The sequence below is a fragment of the Falco punctatus genome (assembly GCF_963210335.1).
Source record: "Falco punctatus genome assembly, chromosome: 3".
NCBI classification, from domain to species: Eukaryota; Metazoa; Chordata; class Aves; order Falconiformes; family Falconidae; genus Falco; species Falco punctatus.
The window spans coordinates 29,714,669-29,737,515 of NC_137582.1; the positions used below are offsets into that span (position 1 = coordinate 29,714,669).

The window sequence follows — 22,847 nt, forward strand, 5'->3', positions numbered from 1 at the left end:
TGCTTGGTGGTCCTGGCTTTTGGCATCCACCGTGACTCAGTAGGGAAGAGAGAATAAATAAAATACTATTAAGAGGTACAACAATGTTACCAAATGGGATTGTGCCTTTCCCAATTAGAGTTGTTTTTCCTATCTCCATATGTTGCATATTACAGAGCCCTTTTGTTGGTAAACATATCCATGGCTCCCTGCAGGGGTGCCAGGGCCACTCACCAGCAACTTGGAGACTGAAATTGTGCGTGAAGTCCGATATGCCATGCAAAGATGGTCTTGTTTCCATGTGTAACCTACTATAACACAGAGAGGCTCTGAGAAGCTGGAAGCTGCTGGCAGCTGGCACGATGATTCTTCCACAGGTACATCTCCCTCAGAAAAAGGAGGGAAGTTGGGAAGAGTCTTAGTGATTTTTGTTTCATTGTATTGTGGATCCACAGTAATAATAAAGCAACTGAAACATTTCCATTGCTCCCTCCCACCCTAGAATCTCTGAGACCTTACCAAGGACTATGGTAACAGTACATTTGTGAGTCAGGCAATGTTATCGCAGTTTGTAGTTGAGATATGAAGAAACGAAGTGATTTTTTTCCAGCACTTAGACACGGGAGCTGGTAACAGAGGCTTAACAACTCACTGTGTATCAGTGGAGCTGTGTCTGCGTTTCTGCTCTCAGCCCATGGCAGATCCAGCTTAACTGTCTTTCTCTGTGGACCAAGTTAAGTTGTTACCTGGCCTTTAGTGGCAGACTTAAAGGTTATAAACACATGCACAGACAGTTACTGCGGCTTAGTTGTTGTCTGATTATCTGCATATGATGGTAACTTGCTTTTGTGTCTAAGCTTTGAAATCACCTGGCAAGTTGTTGGCAGAACAGGCAATAAAATTCCCAGATCCTGGTCCTCAGAGCAGTGCTTTAAGCACTGGCCTGTCAGTTCATTTAATGCCGCAGCAAACCAGGCACAACTTTGTAACGAAGCTTGAGCATGAACCACAGGAGACTGAGTTTTCTAGTGTAGGTACAGTATGGGCTTTGAAATAGGATCTGTTTCTGACTCCAGCTGTTATTTCGTTAGCCTTTCCTGGCTAACTGAGTAAAAGCTGATGGGCACCGGAAAATTTCTTTGTCGTCTATTTCTCCATTAATTGCTCTGAATGTGTGTGATTCAAAAGTGATGTAAATCTTCATTGCCACCTCACTCTATTTATCTGTTTCTTCAGCAGGCTCTCATGGTAACCAGCAACTACCGTATTTAAAGAATGCACTGTACCACACCTACTCGGTACAGCGCTTTGCTATGGTAGAGTGAGAGAAAGAGAGAAAGAAAGAGAAAGGCAGGAAAAGAGGAAGACAAAAAGGGTGAGAAAGAGGCAGAGGTTAAAAGAAAAAAAAAAAAAAGAAGGTGGAACTTCATGTCCTTTATCAGAAGAAGGGAAAGATTAGATTTATTTCTGGAGTGACTATGAATACCAGATCAGCTAACTGCAGTTTAGGAGGTCTTTCTATATAGTCTACCCAGTTCCAGTTATTTTAATTCTGTGTTGCCAGCTGGCCTCTGAAGAAATCTATTCAGGGTTCAATTCTAAACAGTAATGTTTGGGAAAAGTACAATCTAAAACAGACAGATCTGTATGTGTTTAGGTTTTGCTTTCTTTCCACTTTTAAATATTAAAAATTGACTCCAGCTGTGGGGTAAAGTAACGCCCAACCTATAAAGACACTGACAAATAAATCACAATGCAATTTGCTGTGCATTTTCTGAGGTCTAAACACCAGCTCTTGAAAGGAATTTTCCATGATTACATCTTGGGAAGATATCTTCACTACCAACAACTTGTTTGACTTTTATACATCTTAAAAGTCATCGCATTCCAGCAGGGCCAGACCCTGCCATTACTTCTCTGGCACGTATCTCAGGAGTTAACTGAGCTATCTGATGTTACTTAGGACATATGCAAGGCTTCACTATCCCTATCTAGCATGTTGTTAACCAGAATAGCTACCTTGTGTTTTTATCATCCACTTTTTACAAGGGTAAATTGCTGATCTACTGTTCAGCCCCTTCAACTGATCAATTCTGTTTCAGTCCACTTCTTTGGTGTGTCAGGTTTAGGCAGCCCTGCCTGAAGTTAAAGGTTTTTTTTACTGTCCATCTCAAAATGACTGAATAGCAGAAGGTTTCCCAGTTCATCAGGGTGCAGCCTAGAGAAGTCATGTTTATCTCCTGAATTCTGATCCAGCTCACCCTGGCACATTCTGTGGCCCACAGCAATCACTCCTGCCTGTCCTACATTTCCTTCTCAAAAAAGGATAAATATTTAGTGCCTGAGAAAGGAAGACGACGATGGAAATTCCATCCTAAAGGCACCACACTTCTTTTTTTTTTCAGGGAGCGGCCATTAATCCACAGAGTCCCCTTCATCTGCAGAGCCTGGGTAATAATCTAGACATAGCTCTGATGTTGATATCATATTTTTAAAATTATAAATTAACTTGCAATTGAAAAAGGCTGGCTTTGAACCAAAACCCCTTGAACTATCCTGTTTCAATTATTTACAAAACATTAAAAAAGAAAGTTTCTGGCCATTGCCCTGTTCCTGCCAAAAGTTGCAATGTAAACTTTTTTGTGGGGAAAAATAATTAAAGCAAAAATTCCTGACCAGTTCTGCTCTGCATGGCATTTCACTGGCGCTTACTTCAGATCTGCAAGTTGGTCTCCCCTTGAGAGCCAGCCTGTGGAAAGCCTGTCCCCACCAGGGAGGGGATTTAAGAGGTTCCTGCTGTTCCCTGCCTCCAGCTACGCTACCGCTGCCTCTGTGGCACTGGCTCAGTGTTTTGTGTAGTTTTGTTCTGAACCAGATCAGTGGAAAATAAAAAGAAAAGGCTCTGTTAAATTATGCTTCGGTTTCTACCGGATCAGTTCCCTGATCCAGCCAAAGTTTTGCATTTTCCTAACAAGGAGAATGGGGAAAAAAATGTTAGTGAAGGTGCTTGGAGCCTCCTGCAGATCTGCCTGGTCACTGGAGAAATCGTAAAATGCAACTTTACTTTTAAAAGACATCACTAGGCTCACAAACAAGTTGTTCTTGTCCCGACACCTTCGCCATCCCTGTTCAAACACCCACACAACAGGTTCACTCGTGGGCAGTGTCAGACCATTCTTCAGAGCATCACCCTCCCCACGTTCGGCTGAATCTTTTTGTTGGGGTTACTGGACTTCTTACCCTCAGGAGGAGTGCACTCAAGAGCTCCTCTTCATCCAGAAATCCAAAAAGGAGAAACAAAGGCATGTTCTTAAGCTGAATAGAAACTGCAACGTAAGAATGAGGTAACTATGAGAATGACTTAAAGGCCCCAAAGCTGTTGCCAACAGCAAAAGCTGCAAAAAAATCCAGCCAAACCAAGAAGGTTTCAGGGAATGCAGCTGATGTAGAAGGTGAGGAAATCCTATCAAAAAGGCTGGAAAACAAAAAGTTTTAAACAGATGCACAATGTAATTTATAGTAACAAGGGGACAGTGTGTTAGGACAAAGCAGGGAAGATATATAAAAGCTTAATTTATTGTGGTGGCTTAAGCATTTCATGCAGAAAAGCTTAATAAAACTTGGAGAACCAAAGAATTATCAAAAGCGATCTCTCACCAGAAGCAATTGACTCTGAACTGCAGCAATATCAAATACCTGTCTTTAAGAGGGGTGGAGAAAGGGTCTAGAAATATATAACTTAGGCAGCTGTGCAATGATGTAAAGTTATTAGAATAAATGCATATATTTAGGAGCACCGAGATTGAAAAAATACGAAAAGAAATAGGAACATGGATTTGTCAAGAGCAGATCATGTCAAAGTAATCTACTTTCCCTTTTTGAAAAGAAAAGGACATCATGGAAAGGAGGAAGTAGATATGATCTATCTCAGCTTTAGTAAGATTTTTGGCATTTTTCTGTATGATGTTCTCATGCAGAAACTCGGCAGTCTGGTCTAGCTGAAGCTGCTATAGGGAAGATGCACACAAATACTTGGGAAATGTAATTTAAAAGGTACTCAAAAAGTAGTTCTCAAGGATTTGCTCACAAACAGGAATAGCTGCATGCATGAGGATTCATAGAAATTTGTCCTGGGCTGGTACCGTTCTGTATTTTCATGAATGACTTGAATGACAGAAGAGCAAACATGCTTGTGAAATTCACACATGACCACCACACTGGCAGGCTCTTTGGGGGCCAGAAGAATTTTAAATGATCTTGATAAATTTAAGAAATGGTCTGAAAGCAATTAGGTGAAATTCAATAAAGGCAAGTACAAAGTCCTACGCTCGGGAAGGGAAAAATCTATCACACAAAGACAAAATAAATGCAGGAATGTCTCTTTCTAAAAATAAGGCAATTTTTGAAGCAGAAAGGACTCAAGATTGTAGTCCAATTTTAGTAGATCCTGAGGGCAATGAGAGTGTCAGGTAATGAATGGGCACTCCTCTAAAACTTTAGCCTTAACTTTTCACCTAGATGAAAGATCACAGAAGTTCTCACATTTCCATTTCCTAAAAGATGGGGAAGGGGCAATAAGCTGGCTTTGTTCTCCCTCTGTGCTGGGACTCTTCCTTACTGTGCCACTGCTATAAGTTAAGGTGTATTTGGAAATTCTAGGAGGAAAGAATGAGGAAAATTATATGCCTTTTGTTTTCTTCATAAATATCAGTACATCAATATCAATAGCCTCTCTATTTTCCTGGTTGATAATATCCTGCCTGGCCACATGCAGTTAAATCAAAGCAGGCTGTTAGGGAGAAGCTAGCAGGAAATGAAACAATGTAAACCGTAAGTAAGCATAAATGTATAAGGTCCCATAATGGAGGATACCAAGAGTCCCTGAGAAAGCAATGGGAATTGACTGATAAGAAAATGGCCCTTCCCGTGACTCTGAGTGAGCGCAAGGTTTGTTACCAGAAGGTTTTGTTTCCTGGTGGGGAGGCACGATGGCCACCACAAGAAATCTTTGCTGAACGACAGCTCTGTGACAGGTTATTCTGCCCCGATCCCAGCACAGGGTCAAAGGATAGCAACAGGCCAGGAGGATGCCAGTGTGGAAGGCAACAAGGGCAGGGGCATCTGGAAAGAGCTGCTGCAGGACAGGTGCCCACCTGGGGAGGGAAAGGGGCTGCCTGCCCTCTGCCTGTGCTGCAAGGGGGCTGGAGCTGGTGCCCCCATCACCTTAGCTGCTCTGCTGCCCTGCCAGGATGAAGAGACGAAGCTTCATTTTAACGGTGTTGATGACCCTGACTCCCTCAGGTTTGCTTACCGTGACAGCATCTTAAATATCCTTACTTAGGCAGAGCAAAGCTAACTTGGCTTTCGGAGCAGTTATCACCAGTGAGGCTGCTCTGGTCAGCACGGTGGGTGGCTCACCAGAAGGTGATGCAGGAGGCTTGCCCTGCAGAGCAGGATGCACTGCCTGCACCTTCTGCCTCCCCTGCTTTGTGTGGTGGGGCTCTGCGTCTGCTGTAGTTTATTAAAAAAAAAAAAAAAAAAAAAAAAAAAAAGCATTCCTGTGGATATAAAGGGCGTAGGCATTTCAGAGACCTTGGGAGTTAAGTGGGTGTAGGAGAGAGCGTGTACATCCTACGTGACCCGGCTGAAGACTATGCAGAAAGAAAGGGAGAGACAGTGCAGCGCTGGAAAAACTGAGCAAGTGACAAATGTTCTCCTTCTTAGTAAGTGAGTAAGCAACAAAAGAAAATAAATACAAATTCACTGTTTTGACTCTGAGACAGCTCTTGCTGCCTTCAGCATGCGGGCTGTTCCTGGACACCGCAGCCTCCAGCACCATGCAGTTTTAATGAGGTCTCTGCAGTCACACAGACAAATTTTGAGGAGATCAGTGGTTTTATACAGGAGGACATGTGGATTGCTGCTGTCTCCTTTGTAAGCTTGAAGAAATTGGTGGCAATTTTACAAACAAGCTAAAGATCTCAACATTAATATACCAATTAAAGCTACTCAGCAAGTTAACACCCGCTCTTCCAAGGATGGCGATTGATTAAAATAAAAGCTTCCATCAAAATCCCAAACGATCTCAGTATTAAATCTGACTACTGTGCAACAAATGGCACTTCCTTCTCCTTGTCATTATGCTGTAATGGTGAAATAGAGACAATATTTTTCCTTTTATTAATTTCTCTGGTTTGATTACATTATCGGTCCTGTAGAGGCTGTCAACTGCCACCCAGATAGAACTAGGTTTGTGACAACTTGATTGGCTGATATAAATGAATTGTGGCTCTGTGGTGAGAACTGATGGTGTTAAACCAGTATTTGCTGTCTGAAGAGAGACACTATTTGCAGAGGAAACTCATTTCTGTGCAGAGGTGTTTAGTTGTAATTCAAGCACTTAGGATTTTGCGGATGGGTGATTTTCACTCTGTGTGTATTTACCTTCTCTCCTGCTGGTACCAGCTGAAGAAGGAGATCATTGCTGTCAGCTCTGAAGTATCAAAGTGCCTTTGGAGAGGGAAACACCACCCGTGGCTCCTGTGTTTGCTGCCAGTCTCCCACAGCCCTGCACACCAGCATGGCAGGTAACAGGGACACCTGCACTTACAGCTGGACTTTCCTTGCTGCCAGCAAACATTGCAGGACTGCAGCTGAAGGCATTGAGCCAAGGACCACAAGGCTGTGGCGATGCCTGTAGGATGCAAGGAGTCACTGCGGATTCATATGACACATGAAGAGAACACATTTTACTTGCAGTTGTGGGCAGGACAGCAGTACAAAGCAACCACCACCCTTTCTTCTTCCTTTTCTACAACCAGGTTTTCTGGGTTTCCACCATAAACACAAATGTATTGCCCCTCCTAGCTGCAAAATGTGAGAAATCCAAGTGTAGAAGTCAAGCGGAGCCTATAAAATGCTATGTGATTTAGGTTTCTTAAATTCGCCAGCTGAGATCATGGCTGCATTTGAGGACCATGCTGTCCCTGGAGATACTGTGGTGCCTTTGCTTGCCAACTCTAAAAGAAAAAGAAGGATAAATTAATCTCTTATGTGCTGAGGATGTGTTCAGTGATCCACCTAGCTTGGAAGGAGTTTATGAAAAGGCTCAGTTCTACAAATGTTTATTGTTACATTACTGTGACATTGTTCTGACAGAAAATGTTGGCTTCCTATCAATTAGCTAGGAAAGAGAAAAACATCCTAAACCAGGCTGTTAACTCTAGATTCTCCTCTGGTTTTGAGGAGCAAGTAATTACAACAGATTCTGCTTTTATTTACTCGGCTATAAATCAGTTGCAGCCAATGGAGTTTTATGTAAGGAAAAAGGTCATGAGTGAGACCAAACAGATCAGATAATCCCTTGGTCTCCCTGCTGACAGGGTGAGGCCAGCACTTGCTTTAGCCCTCACACCATACCAATTGCAAAGTACTATTATTACTACTACCATAATAGTTTTTTCCTCCTGCAAAGTGCATCTGTGTGTGGCAAGACGCTGAGTACATCGATGTAACTTTCCATGTCCCTTTCCTTCTGTGCTCTCCTGTTGCTGCTTCTCCCCTGTCCCTCACTGCGCTGTCCCAAGAGGACTTTTTGTCAAGCGTAAATGTTGAATTGCATGTCAAGCTGAAACTCTGTGATTTTGAAGTATCTGCTTTTGCCCGTAGGAAATCATTAAGAATCACTGGTGAGCTAGAGAGCCAGGGAGAATGCCAGTATTTGTGGTGTATACCTTGCAAATCATAAAGTAACTCAGAGCTGTGAGGCTGTGTGAGTGCCCACACTACATGTGTGTGTAACAACATGCAAATGCTGCAGCTGAGAACCTGGCTCTCCCTTGCTCTGCTCACCCCTGAAGGTACTTAGTGCAACATTCCACTCCTCAGCATGCACAGACATCCTATTCAAGATCCAGCTGTGTTAATGGAAAAGAAGCTCCTGGCAGGTGTCCCGTTCATCCCCATAGCTTGCTCATGTGGGTGCAGGTGGAAGTGCTTTGTAGCCCAACCCCAGCATTGGTTCAGGACAGCAATTTTAACTGTTTTAAGTCATCTGGGATGATTTGGACTTGCCTGCTTGGAGGGATGGGGCTGCATCCCCTTTGGTGCTAACAGAGGGGAGGACAGCAATCACAGGTGCACCCAGAAAGGCAGGATGCAACCTTCTATATGAACAAGTGCACTGGCTTCATGGAATCCATTTAAAGCTGCCATAACTAAGCTGATGCATCTCTGTACATGCAGAACAGGTGTGAAGTCTCACCTGAGTTTGTTACAGTTGCATTACATTGGATTTGAAGCACACAGGAATAGAGCTTGCACCTGCCTCACACTGGCATCTTTGGACACTTTTGCAAGACTAACAACTGAGCCCAACGTGAATGTTGTTTGTTGGCCTTGCAACTGGAAAGAGACACCAGTGGGATGGTTTACACTGGGAAATTACATCATGTTAGAACATGTTGCTGGAGACTCTTGGTGACTACCACAGTGTAATTTCCCGTCATAAACAAGGCCTGTGAGACAGCTGTTGGGAAGCCGAGCATCAGCGGACTGGGCTGATCCTGCTCCCATCTGAGCTCCTTGGGCAGTGGGTGACTCAGCTGCACGCCGCAGGTGCTGCAGCCAGGGCAGGGCTGAGCCCCAGCCCTCAGCATCATTCCAATGGCATGGTGCAGGCATGCTGTGTAGTTTTGCTTGCTGGGTGTATGTGCCAGCAAGATTTTTTTGGTTGTTTTTTCTTTCATTTTTTTTAATGGCCTTCAGAGAACTAGATCATGCTTTGGATTTTTTTTACATCTCAAAACAAGCAAAATCCCCCCTCTTCTCCTAATAACTTTGGCAGGCTTTAACCAAGATCAGAACAGAAAGTGTCAATTAACAGGCTGTCTGCTCAGTTCTGTGACTGAATGGGCAGTCAGTGCTTTTAGGCAAGGATAAATATAACATTGCACAGGTTTTGAGGCTCTACTATTTAAAATTCAGTTGCTCCAATAAGCAAGGGTTCATTGGCTCCCTGCTGTCAGGCAGCTACAAAGAAAGAAAAAAAATAACACCTACAAGAACATTTAATTTAAAATTTAAATGGGAGCCTATGGTTTAATTACATATAAGGAAAGGTTAAATACCAAAAGATAGTTGGTTGTATTTCAGATTAGGTTATTTATTCCCAGGTCAGGCCAAAGTACTCAGTTCTCTGCTCCTGTCTCTTCAGTCACCCTGTGCACATGCTGCATCACTTTACACAGGGCCTCGGTGAGGGCTGGTGGTCGTGGGACTTCTCACACCAGATTCTTAAGCAAACTTGAAGTAAGGTGTTATTTTTGCATACTGTAGTGTGTGCATATTTTATAGGGTGAAGTAGGAGATTTTTACATCAAGATAAGGGTAACTGTAAGCAGAAAATGCTATAAAACTAAACCAGAAATAAAAAAGCAAAAAGTAAAAAAAAAGTCTTCAGTCAGATCACCTGATGTCTCTGATTTTCCACAGGGCTGTAGGATTGCAACAGCTGAAATGAGAGGAGTATGCAACCAGGGCTGGGGCAAGAGGGATCTGGAGAAAAGGACAATTTCTTCCAATAGCAGTCCCCGTTAGATCACTCTAAGTCATCTGTGAAACCTCAGGACCAGTCCCATTTTTTAGGATCAATTTTTGTTCCAGGATGAAATTTGACAATTGAGAGATGAGCAGAAAAAAGCTGGATTACCTTTGGAATTGAGACATTTCAAACACTGAAAGACGGTAAATTAGGGACAGTCCTTGACTTCTGAGGTGGCAGGAAAACCACTTTGTGCAGAGGCTCTTCTGGTGCAGCACAGTCCTTGGGCTTGCTTCATACACACAGAATCATAGAATACTTTGGGTTGAGAGCAACCTCTAAAGGTTATCTAGCTCAAACTCCCCTGCACTGGGCAGGGACATCTTCCACCAGATCAGGTTGCTCAGAGCCCCACTCAATCTGAACTTGAACGTTTCCAGGGATGGGACACATCCTATTCCCTAGTCACTTGAAAGTCTTTGTCTATCACTATTCTCTACTGAATAAATAGGAAGCATTAACTGTAGGCAATAGTTTAGGCCTTGCGGGGATACAATACTTGAGTCATCCCTAGAGGAGCTTTCTCTTAAGTCAAGAACACCTCCCTTTCAATTCCTGTGTATTTTTTCCCTTGTGGTTACTATCACACACAATGTTACTGAGTAGCAGCTCACATAAACACCACATTTACAAGGGAAGGAATTTATCTCTGACGGTTCAGCAGCACCAGCATGTGCTGGAAAACAAGGGTGCACCACCAGACAGCATGCTACACATGGGGCATCCGAAACAAACAAGCTGCTTATAATTTGACTGCACGCAGCCAGCTAACACAGTTTCAAAGTAGCTGCTTTCAGTACCTGGTAGCATCGAATCAAACTGCACAGTGCAGAGAGAAGTTGCTGTTGGTCTCCATGTGAAAGTCATTATTAGGGGAAAGAATTATCATTCTGTCATGTTTGTACAGTGGAGTCTTGGTCTGTGCTGGGGAAATGTAGGTGCTACCAGACTGCAGATTTTTAACAATAACAGACAGCAAATACACCCTTCTTTGTTGAAAATTTGGGGATTAGAGGAATCTGTATTCACATCTTCTGACAACATAAAATTGAGCTACTGGTACTGAACTAATTTATTACAAAAGCTTGATACTTGCAACATGTTATTTTAAACCACTGATGTATTTACACTGGAACACTTGCAAGCCATACCTGAGGCTGACGGGTGACGTACAAAAGCTAAAATACCTGGCAAATATGTTTTCCGTTGAAATGTTTCAAATGAAAAATTTGCATTTCTTCATTCTGTCTTTTCTGTGGCAAGACGTTCATTGCTGGAGGGTATTCAAATGTTCATTTGGAGATCCAAAACTGAGTTGTGCTTTTTATTAGGTTTAATTAAAAAAAAAAAAAAAAAAAAGAAAAAAAAAGGCAACATTGCAAAAAATTAACATACGTTTTCCAAGCTGCTTTATCAGTGTTATGACTGTTAACAGTAGGAAATTCGCATTCAATGACATGTAAGGCAAAAATAGCTCAAGGTTATTTTAGACGGCTTTGACCTGAATGTCTGTGCAGCGCTGCAAAACCAATTAAAGCTGGAGTTCAGCACCGCAGCCTGCTGACCCCGGTGCCCATCCCCTGCACCGTGCAGCTCCGTGGCATGCCAAGCAGCCTCCCCAGCAGGCTGTAGCAGAAGCTGCCGTGCAGCAAGCCCAGCTGAAAGCTGAAAGGCAGTGTGTCCCATATCCCTTTCCCCTCCTGCCACCACAGATGGGCATGAATATCTGGACTGGGAAGGGCTGTGGCACTGGTGTGGTGCCTGCCTGCCCACTGGGATGGCTCATCTCCCAAGCTAACCCGCAATACTTTTAGCAAGCAATTAGAATGTTTTTTCTTCTTCTTTTTAGTAGTCTTTGTCTACATTTGGATTTTCAAAAGTAGCAAACTCAGGAGCTGTACAGGTTAAATAAATGCAGCCTCAGAACTCCACTACAGGCTTAATGGCATAATCCCTACTTTTCCATTCCTATACCCCAGGACAGAGGGGAAAGGGAGGATGAACACATATAAAAGATTCATCCTGAAGGATAACATAAAAATAGAAAAGGCAGGGGGATGAGACAAGACTACAGAAACAGCAAATACAGATTGCATTCAATGTAAAAGGTTAAGGGAAACCTGTTATGTCCTTCAAACACCAAAATACCAGTTCTCAGAGAGAATCTAACTCTCCCTCTAGGAAGAAATAAAACCAAAACCTAAAGAAAAAAAAGAAAAAAAAAGAAAAAAAAACCTCTTCAAAATGTCAAAGACCTAAAACCCCCTCTGGCTTACTTACAGTTTGTCTCTGTACCTCAGCTATTTATAAAGTAAATCTCCACGGTTTCTGTCATACATTTCAGTTACACATGTCCTGAGCTAGCAAACTAGTGGATACAAACCTGGTTTGTATAACCATGGCAATAAGTGAAGATAGCTGTGCACACTCTAAGCCATGCTTATTTAAATAACAGGAATTGCTGCGTTTGATTTATAAAGAGATGAGTAGGTTTCTGCATGAAACTCTGCTAATAGCTGAAAAAACCTGTTCCACTCTATGGACCGAAAATGGGCTCTCCCCACCCACGCATGCATCTGCGATTTGATCACCAACCTTTAAGAGAACCCCACAAAACCTATTCCATTTAAAGAGTGTATTACAGGGCAGAGGAAAACCTTGCAGGCTTCAGATTTCGGTGGAATCCATTTATTCCACATGTTCAAAGACTGGATGAGGAATTGGAGGATCCACAACCAAACTGAAACCTCTCCATGTGTTACACACATAAGTCACTCTTGATTGAAATCCTGTAAATCTTTTTCCTTATATAATATGTTTCCTTGTCTGGTATAGCTTGATTTCAATTTATACTGCTCTTTTTTTCTTTCCATCATGTTCAAAACTATAATAAACAGTCTGTAAACTCTGTATCGCAAATGGCTTTCTAATAATAAAAAAGGTATTTTCAGAAGAAAGATCAGTTCCTCATGTGTAAGTTGACACTTACACATCCACTGTCACGCAGTCTGAGGTAAAAAATAATAATAATCTATTCATCTTAAAATCATTATTATATGGTAAAAAATATAATAAATATAGGAAGGAATGTTCTACAGACTCTAAATAAGGAACAAAATTTCTGGCAAGAAAAGAAGTACTTTCCCCAAAGAAAGTTAAAACTCCTGGAGCACCCCTGATGGAGATATTTTCTATATGAATTGTTTTTAAGAACTTGAATATACATTCTAACAAAACTGTCTATGTCTAGAAAAACACCAAATCATAGGAAAAATATGTATTTTTTCCACTAATGAAGTCAGCTGCTTTTTCAGTGAAGTACTTAAAATCCATCATTTGTCTGAAGAAAGGGTAATACTCCCTCAAGAGATACCCCTGCAAAACTCTGTTTATTTACACCATGATAGTATTCCTCACTGCAGCAAACATCTGCACTTCTGCAGCAAATGCTTCAGGGATCTCTCCTTGCTCTTTCAGGAAACATCTGTGTCAATACACCTCAGTGAAGATGTTCTCTGTGAAAGAAATCTATCACCATGTTCTTGATTTATTATTATTTACCGTTGTGCTGTCCAAATAATTTGAAAATGTTATCCCCATCTCTGAAGATCTGTATAGGTTTTGTTTGCTTGGGTGGTTTTACAAGGATGAAAGCAGCATTTCCAAAACACTATAGTGAGTATTGCTGTAGTTAAAGCAAAAAACATTGGACTTTGATCTTTGGCATTTATAAAAGCTAGTTTATAATCAGGACATCTTATCTGTTCTTAGAAGGCAAAATGGTACATTTATGAAAACAGAACTTCTAAGGAAAAAACCCTATTGAATCTTAATTTAAAACGCAAAAGCATAAAAAGATTTTGTCCTTTGTAATGTGAAGAAAGCTTGTTTCCAATTCTCCAAATATTTTAACAAGCAGTATTGTGTATATACAAGGTTTGCAATATCAATTGACTGGTTATTAAACATATCTGAGCTCTTCTCCTGCTCCCAGCGCACTCACACACACACGGACATATGTGATACTCATGTTAACAATTTATTTCTTGGAGGGAAGAAACCAGTGTGCTCTCTGTCCAGTTATGCTGGAGGTTGCCTCAGGTTATTTTAGTTTTTATGTTTAATATTGCAGGGATTTTATGGATTTACCAAAATACCATAATTTTTATTTTTAAATCACTTTTTTTTTTTTTTTCCAAGCAGATCCAATCCAGATCGGACCTTATCATACTCTGTTTCAGTTCACTGCTACCATATGTAAGTGTTGTCAAGGCTGTAATACATAAAGTATCTGGCTCCAGGGCTGGTTTCACTGTGGTTTTGGAATACAGATTTTATAATATGCAGTTTCCTTCCTCTGAAGTCAATGGGCTATTCAGTGGAATAAGGTTTCTGAGGCACAGGTCAGATCTTCAAAGGCACATAGGCATCTAAATCCTGTGTAAGGATATTCCACTGATTTGAAGTGGGGTGCCTGCCCTATCCCCTTCAAAAGGGGGAGATTCCCCCAACCATAGCTAGAACGAGGTTAAACAGGCACTCAGACACGTCCCAGACAATCTCATCACTTCTTGTCTGCTAGCTGCACTGCTAGGCCACTAACATAAGACATAGGAAGAACATGCCCTTCTTTATGGAGAGCCATCCTCAGATTGCTCCAACTCATGCTGTGGATGAGATTGAAAGACCTGATGGATTTTGTGCCCTTGGATTGCTTGAGTTTCCATGATGTTACTGCATACACACGTGCAGTGAGCTTGCTGCACAGATGGTCTGCATACATGTGCCTCTAGTGTGGACATCTGATGCCTCTGGGACACACCAGACTGGTTGAGCAGGAGCAAAGCAGCTGGATATCACATAGGCAACAGTGCTGATAGTGTCCAGAAGCACTGTGCTTTCTGTGTCTTCACTACGAATGTGCAATCTCTGAAGCTGCCCCAAAGCACTAGATCTGCTGTGTTCATGCATGGTGACAACAGCACGTGCCTCCAGCAGAATTTATCTGCTGCAGCACAGTAGCCACGGCTGCAAAGTCTGGAGGGGTGCCAGTGCACTTGGAGCTGTTGTACTGGACCTTCAACCAAAGCTGCTGTATGTCCAGAAAGCCAGCCAAACAGCAAAATCCTCAAAACTGAGTTAAATCTCCAAGAGAGAAAAGGAAGACGTGCTGGAAAGCTCAGCTGTATGGCATTTTGCTCGGCTGTCCCCTGGGCTCTGGCTAACTGGTTTGGACTTGTGCTTTCTGATAGATGAATGTTCTCTGACTTCTTGGCATGCATGTGGACAATGGCAGATTTAGGTCAGAAATTACACTGGCAGAATAACAGTTTCAGCTCTGTACAAGCTCATCAAGAACAGTTTTAAAAGGGCCCTCCAGGCCAGGGCTACAGCAAAGCCTTGCTGCTTTAGCTGCTTTAAAAGGTGCACATGGCTGGAGGAAGAGGAAAATGTACAATGTGTGTACGTGTGCACAAAATTTAAATCTTCAAGCCATCAGGACACAGACCGGACATGTATTACAGGTCCTGCCATAAGACAGGCACTAAGAGGCAGGGAAGAAGCCTGGCTGAAGGTTCCTGAAGGTTTGCCCTTACTCTGAAGATCTGTGTCATTGATTTCAGTAGGAGAAAACAGAGCCCTCATGTACATAGATAATAGTCTAAAACCTGTTTTGAGCAGGTATTAAACTAGGTCATCCAAAAGACAGCTTTGGCTTTGTGGCATTTGCCAGTGGGAAGGAGTACGTCAGGAAAAAAAAAAACCAAATTACGCCACAGTTTTCCAGCTACTCATATTTTTTTTCCCTAAGTCATCACCAACCACTCTGTGCCCACCTCCTTGGTGAGTTCTCATGTTCCTACATAGCCAGAGCAGATACTGCTGCAGTATTTGGAGCCAAGGTGTATCTTCCATAACTATGAATATGAAAAGCAGGTCTCTGGATCCCCAGCAAGCTCCCCCCTGCCCTTGCCCTGGATTCAAGGAAGATCTAAGTCTTTGGACCCATGCTGGGAAGCCCCAGGGAGGTGCAAACTGGGGACAGAGCTGATCCAGACCTCTCAAAGGCCTGCAGATGGGGAGAAGGGGTGAAGGGAAGGTAGATGGGCACCCCCCGAGGATGGAAGAATTGAGCAGATATTCAAGAAAAACTTCACAGGCAATTTCTTCCAGTTAATCCCTGCCATGATTTTTCCCACAGCAAAGCTGATCCGGTACATCATTTCCGTGAGACAGAAGACAGTTTTATCGCTGCTCACTTCTCAAGAGGTCTTAGACACTTGCTTTTAATCATATAGTGTATGCTGACATCTGGTGGCATTCAGTAACCAACTCTTGGTTAAACAAATAGGTTTTAGTTTTAAGGAGTCTGCATTCTTATTTTTGCTTAGTTGGGTCCAGAAACAGGATTTCTCCCAGACCACTTCTGGCTGAGGATTAGTCTAATGCACAGGTATGGGTCTGGCATGGTCCTGGATCTCTTGCAAGACACTTTATGTGGGCACTGGCCTCCAAGTAAGGAGGGGGCTGTCAGCCAGAGGACCTGACTGTTCAAACACTGTTGTTCCAGCACAACATGGAGCAAACAGCATCTTACCATTCTCCATGCTGAACACGCAGAATCGCTGCACTAAAAAGGAGTGATGCAGAACAACCATGGGCTTTACCAGGAACAAAGGCACTGTAAAGTCTTAAGTGATAACACTTCTCTGTAATTTATTTTATCTTTATTTCAAATTGGAGAAAAAGAAGCAGAATGGCATGTATGAATAGTGAGTGAGAGGTACCAAAACCTCGTTTCATGGCAAGTGGGAATAAGTAGCATGCTGTCATGGTTTAAAAGATGCCCATGATGTAGCTGTTCCATTAAAATTTGGATTTAAATCATGTTTAAATTTCATTCCCTCCAGTCCTTATCCTGCTTTTGATTAGCTTTAAGAGCAGTTGATGGTCTTGTGATTTGAAGATTTTGCATTTTAAATTTTGTGTACATGATCTGGAATTTTATGTGAAATTGTGGGTTTGATCTTTGACCTCTGTTTACTACAGTCCTGATTTGCCACTAATTTGATAGCAAACCGTAAGGACCTACTGTAAACAAGCTGCTCACTTTACATAGCTATGTTTGGCTCCTAAATGAAGAAGTATGTACAGAATATACTTTGGGTACTGTAACCTCCTAAAGAAATAATAAAAAACACATCGCTGCTTAGTTCTCCAGGTAACTTTTTTGGAGAAAATAAGTTGCATGCCTAATATAGAGAGAAAATGCAATTCTCCTTCATCTTAGGTTTGTTTGTTTGAAATTGTTCTTTAAAGTATTTGAGAGCTCGGGACGTCTCTTTTGAAGTCAGTGGGAATTTTGCCATCGATTTTAAAAGGATCAGGATTAAGCCTAAATTGGTAGGGTCTAAAAGGCAAAAATGAAAATGTCCAAAGTCTACAAATCTCTCACTGATCCACTATCCAGAAGGGAAGGACAAAAGCCTTCTCCAAGGTCTGTGATGTACATCTTGATTCCAGGACTCCAGTTTTTCATACATTTGTAGACTTCAAGATGGAAAGCAAGTTCCAGTCAGGACTGTAATTGATAGCATATGGAGTAGCACACAGTTGCACCATGGACTTTTAAAGCTGCTGGGGGAAGGGAGATGAAAGCAGCTTGTAAAAATCAACTGACTGTACACATCTTCCACAAGTTCTCCTGTGCTAACACTACACAGTACACCCCGCCTGCAACCCACCCTAGGCAGATTCCCCAGCTCACAATTTCAGGCCTTCAGGTACAGCCCTACCATGGGAGCTGACCCAGCAAGTCTGCTTGTAGACCTTTAACTCAGAAGTATGTCTAATCATCCTGCCCAGGCTTGGCACTTTTTGCCCTAATCTGGCACTAACACCTGTGTCCTCTGAGCAGTATGTAAAAGCAAGGTCTTCAGCTTTCTCCTGTGTCACCCAGCTGGGACTATCGACCCCAGCAGTGAAGTTCCCATCACCTGGGCTATATCCTCACAGCAGAACACTGAGGTGGTGGGAACACCTAGGTATACTGGAGGAAGAGCTGTTTTCCTATTTGGCAGAGGAGGAAACCATAACCTCTTTCATTTTCTGGCTTAGAGAGTCTTGGTAACTGTGACCAGAGCCCAGAAGTCAAGGATGTGGACTCTTCTCAGATAAGATTCTCAGATACAGTGATGAAGTGTAAGCTCAGACAAGTGATGGGACATGGGCCAGCAAACATGAAAAGTCCCCGTTTCCTCTTCAGACACACATGTGCATTGAGTGCCTGAAATGAAGTGACCCTGGTGCTAGGTCAAGCTATCCATGGATGACTGCAGGACGCTAAAGCAGCTAGAGGTAGGAAACTGCGTAATGACTCTTGATTTATGTGGTCCCAATATCAGACAAGCCAGAGTTCAGGGAGACACATGGATCAAGCACCGCCGGAGATCATCTGAACCTGAGGCTGACAAAGCAGCCATTGCAGTCTCCAAAGCCTTGTGACCTAACGGAGGAACATCATTTTCTGTTAACACAGATCCATGCTTGGTCAAAAAATATTGAAGAGAGGTACAGCATTGAAGGGAATCCATGCAATTAAAAACCCACAATAGTCTGTTTTGTCTCCATAGCTCAGAAAAAAACCAACATGTTAAAAGCCTGATAGGAACTACTAGAGAAGGTGGATGTAATTTCTCAGGCTGTGTAGTCCCTTCTACCCCAAAATGACTGGCAGTAGAATGGAAAGACTCAAAGATTGCCACCTTGCAGACTACTTGGTTCAATAAACCTTGAGATTTTCTAGCAAACCAACTCAAGCAGCATTTAATTCAGCTTCACAGGTGCTACCTCCTGCTGTGTGCTACTTAGAGGGAGTGAGATACTGCCCACAGGGAGAAACAGTCCTGTCCTGATTCTGATGTGGGTCAGCCACCACAGCCAGGCACAAACCTGTACTTCAGTTGCCTTTGCCCAGGTGTAAAGACAAAGACAGCAGTACCAAATCAGGTCACCTTTCTGAAGATACTTTCCCTGAGGTATTTTTTGAGTTACCTCAGATTCCCTACAGTATAACAAGGACAACAACCAAAAACACACACACATGGCGCATTCTGGACATGTCCCCAGTGATGTGACCCTGACTCTAGTGTCAGATCTCTGCTGTGCTCTTTTGTTAATGTATTGTGGTGCTCACTGAAAACACCTTATATTGCCATGTTTTTTAGTGGCTCTAGTCTATTCTGCTGGCCCACCTGGCAGAGGACACCCCTGCTTTGGAGGACCCTCAAAGAGAACTCGACTTTGGGCAGAAGCTTGCAGCACAGCTGAGCACCACTGAAAACTGGAAGTAACATTCTCAGTCAAAACATCCTGCAGTTCCCATCTTCTGCTTCCATTTCACAGGACATTTTCTCAGAATATTTTAAGGTTCAATCCCAAGGGCTTTAATACCTTTATACCAATCACAGCAGCATCACTTCCAGCCTGAAAACAGCAATGTGCAAGTATAGGGACACTTGCACATACTGAGTTGTTTTTTCTAATGCAGAGTGGTAACCGAGCAGAAATAGTTTCTAAAATGTTGTTTACTTTCTTAATAGGGCTGACTTACAGTGTAAAGAAAAGTTAAATTAATCTGAATAGCTTAGGGCCCTTATACATGCAAGACAATCAGAGGTTTTTAATAAATAAAGGATTCCATAAGGGCCCCTGGTGTTTTTAGACAGAGGGGGCATGTCTGGATCCAGTGTGGAACAGTGATCCGTCACTGCTAGATCAACTTCAAAAGCAATTCAACAAGGGCTCCTCATAGACATCACAGAAAACCTGTTCCAATAGCTTTCTTATGCAAGAGAAAACCACAGTCACATTTGTATTTTGGGCAGTGAACCAACAAGAATGAAGCAAAACAACAGCAACCATCCTCAAGAGATATTTTGGGTTTCTCCTCTCCTCCCACTCCCCTTAAACTCCTTTTCAATCTCTTACTAGTTTGTGCATTTTTGACAAAAGAACCGTACTGCATGAGGTCTCTGGCAGGCTGGTGGGGACCGCTGCAGCTTTAGCTACCAAATTCCCCAGCCCAGGGAAGTATCGACCTCTTTGCTCCCCATTTGGAGCTCGCTAAGAGGTGACTGTGGGTGAAGAAGGCAGAGGAATGGGAGAACTTTCCTCAGCCCAGCAACCCTTGACAACCAGTTGCTGCTTTTCCTCTTCACCCCAGCATCTGCTATCCAACAAGTGCAAATTGAGGAAGACAAATAAGAACATTAGCCTGGTGTTTCTGCTAAAATGATCTGCCTTGAAGTAGCTGATGTTGACACTTAAATTGTCAGCAGACTTCCAGTTTAGCGCTCCAGTTAGAAGAATGGGTCCATTCACACTTCTTTCTGAGCTATTGTTTCAGCTCTCACTAGACCAGGCAAATATCACTGCAACAATTTGCACTCCAGTTCCACTTTAAAGGGTTTTTTTGCAACCATAACCCAAATTGCCTAGAAACTTTTTTTTTTAATGTAAGCTTAGACTCTGGAGAATAATTATGCAATGCTGTAAAAATAGTCTGCAGCAATTTACATAGCTGTGAAATATTGGAGCTGTTTTTTTCCAGTGTACCTATGTATACATGGCTGTGGCTAACTCCAGTATTTACAGAGGACTCATCGGAGCTGTGATCACAGAAACTGGTATTTCAAGTTAGGCCACACACGTGACAAAACTTTTCTTATTATGAGGCAAGGTTTTGTATTTTGGTGTGTTATACCATCATCTAACCGAAGCACTACCTTGCCACTTCTGTCCTTCCTGTATCACCTTCTAGGCTGGATTCAAATAACCATCTTTGTGGCTAATGCAGGCACTGGTTATGCAGCCAAGTAGGAGAGTATTAATTTAACTTCAGTTTCTTTCCTGTAATTGTGTGTACCTTCCATTTTTGAACAAGTTAATCATACTGAGGGGCTGTGTCCTCATTTCTCTCTCTGCAGTCAGCTTTGCTGCTGCTCATTTCTATTAGGTATCGTGTCTCCTTGCCTGTGGAAGCTCAGTCCCCAGCCTGCTCTCCTGCATGCTGGCTTGATCTCTTCTCTCTTGACGTGTCTTGCTGATGGTAGGACTAGTAGTCCCACTGGAAATGGCCAATAAATCCCCCTTCTACTTAAAATTAGGAGAAAATTCTGCTGTAGCAGGTAGTAGAATAACTCCCCACTGACCCTTTGTGTGCTCTGCTAATTGTCAGGACTGTGGACATTTTGAAGCCCAGCTGCCCAACAGGATAAATTAACACAACCCAATACTTCCAAGGTACAGTACGAGCTCTCTTGACTGCAAGCAGTTTTGTCCAGAGCCTGAAGATGCAGTGGCTTAATTATTCTTTTCTGTGCTTCTCTAGAAGCCTATTTCTGTCTCCCATATAATTCTGCCAAGCTCCTACCTTGCTAGCTCCTACTCTCCCTTTTACTGAGCTTTTTTAGTTGTCGTTTTCCCCAAGACAGCTTAAGTGATCAATCCAAAACTAACAGAATGAATGGATAAAGCCACAGCCTGGGAACGAGCCTGTTACCTGAAACATCTGCAAAGAAACTATTCAGGAAATACTTAAAAGTGAAGAATATATGACAGAAATAAGAATTTAGGCAAGCAACTATATGCACGTGGGACCAACAACTGCTGACTCCTGCAACCTAGCAGCGAGGAATTAATAATTGACCATTAGATTTAGGCACTGATTTGAAGGAGTTAAATTCCCAGGGTGCCTTTTCAGAGCAGGGTGGGGCATTGAGGAAGTCAGAGAGAGAAAATAAAAGGCACCTGAATGCCCTGGAAAGGAGGAGAAGTAGCAAAATTTTCTGTCAAGCTTCCATTCCTCCCCTATGCTACAAATGCTCCCTAGCTGAGAGTGTCCTGGTGCCCACTGGCAGCTGCAGCCCTTGGCCACACACACCTTCGTGGGGAGTGACCTGTGGCGGCAGCCTTTCCCACACCAGGAAACGAGTGTCACATCCTGGTCTCGCTTGCCTCTACCCACAGCCATCCGTCCCCACTGCTGTGACAGTGCGTGGCATGGCCAGGGCCTGAGGGTGGGCACATGGGCATTCTCCCCGTTTCGGAGTGGGCATCCTGGAATACATCCTTTGGGGGGCCAAGCAACGGGAGCGGGCCCCTCTCCAGCCCCTGGTACAGCACACACAAGGTAAGTGTCGACTGTGCAGCACCGTGCTGGGGCTGTGGGAGCAAGTGGGCTCGGGGAGAGAGGGGTAGTTGTTTCAGCCTCTCCCCACTGTCCTCTGAGAGTCCCCTTCCAGCATCTGTTTGCTGCTGACATCTACTCCCTCTTCACCGTGGCTTCCCTCCTCAAGCAGCCCTTTCCGAGCAGGAGCTAGGCAGAGCTGTGCTGCTCCGTGCTAGAGCATTGCTGGGTTTTGTCATCAGTGTTTCTGTTGCTGTCAGTGCTGACAATGTATTTGGGCAACTGCAAAAGCAAGACTGAATTAGCCCCCAAGAACTAGCAAGTTGAAGCATCTGCTAACAATAAAAATGAACTGGAGATTGATTAAACCCTGTACCTTTTCCCTGCTTTTTGCCTCACAAACTAGGAGGCATGGGAGGATACTCAACATTCTTGTTTTTCACTGCATAAGAGACAAACTGATTTTTACGATGCAAGGTATCAGTATAAATTGTGCATAAGATGGCTTGCAACTAACTGCTCTCCTTACTCTGTGAGCAGCCCAGTAGCAGGTCATAGCCCGGGGAAGGTCCACAAAGTTCTCCCCTCTGGATTCTGCATTTGCCACTGGGTGGATATCCAGATGGCAGGAGGCATTTCTCAGCCCCTTGTTCTCAGAGGGAAGGAAACCTGTGAATTCCTGTGCTTGGCTCCCCGGAGCAGCAGGACTTCTGGCTGGTGGCGGTGCTTCCCAGGACTAGAGCTGGGATCTCTTATGGGAAAGGGGAGTGTGGAGCCAGGTGTTACTGTGGGTTTGGGAGTCAGCGTCCCAGGGCTGGCAGTGCTTGCAGAGCTGCCAGAGGAAGGCAGCAACAGGGAACCCCTTCAGCACGGGGATGCCCAGCTGCACGTCATGGTGGGGTTATCAGTTTACTTGCAAATTTACTTGCAGTTTACTGGGATGCAAAACATCCCAGCCCTGCTCCTGTACTCCTCGGAGTCGATGTGTGAGGCTTGCTATGTTTTAAACCTGGTAGTTTTCTGGGAAGACTTGAATAATTTCTTTAGTGTTGCTTGGTATCTTCGAGCAAGACTGAT

At 43.2% G+C, this 22,847-nt stretch overlaps 1 protein-coding gene across 1 annotated transcript in view; it reads left to right on the forward strand.

The window, feature by feature from the left end:
• NIPAL2 (NIPA like domain containing 2) overlaps positions 1–22,847 on the forward strand; it is a 144,414-nt gene that overhangs the window by 50,948 nt on the left and 70,619 nt on the right. Inside the window, exon 4 of the mRNA XM_080380125.1 lies at positions 156–21,773. Within this exon, the coding sequence (XP_080236251.1) occupies positions 21,669–21,773 (105 nt within the window). The 5' untranslated portion in view covers positions 156–21,668. The remainder of the gene's footprint in view (positions 1–155; positions 21,774–22,847) is intronic.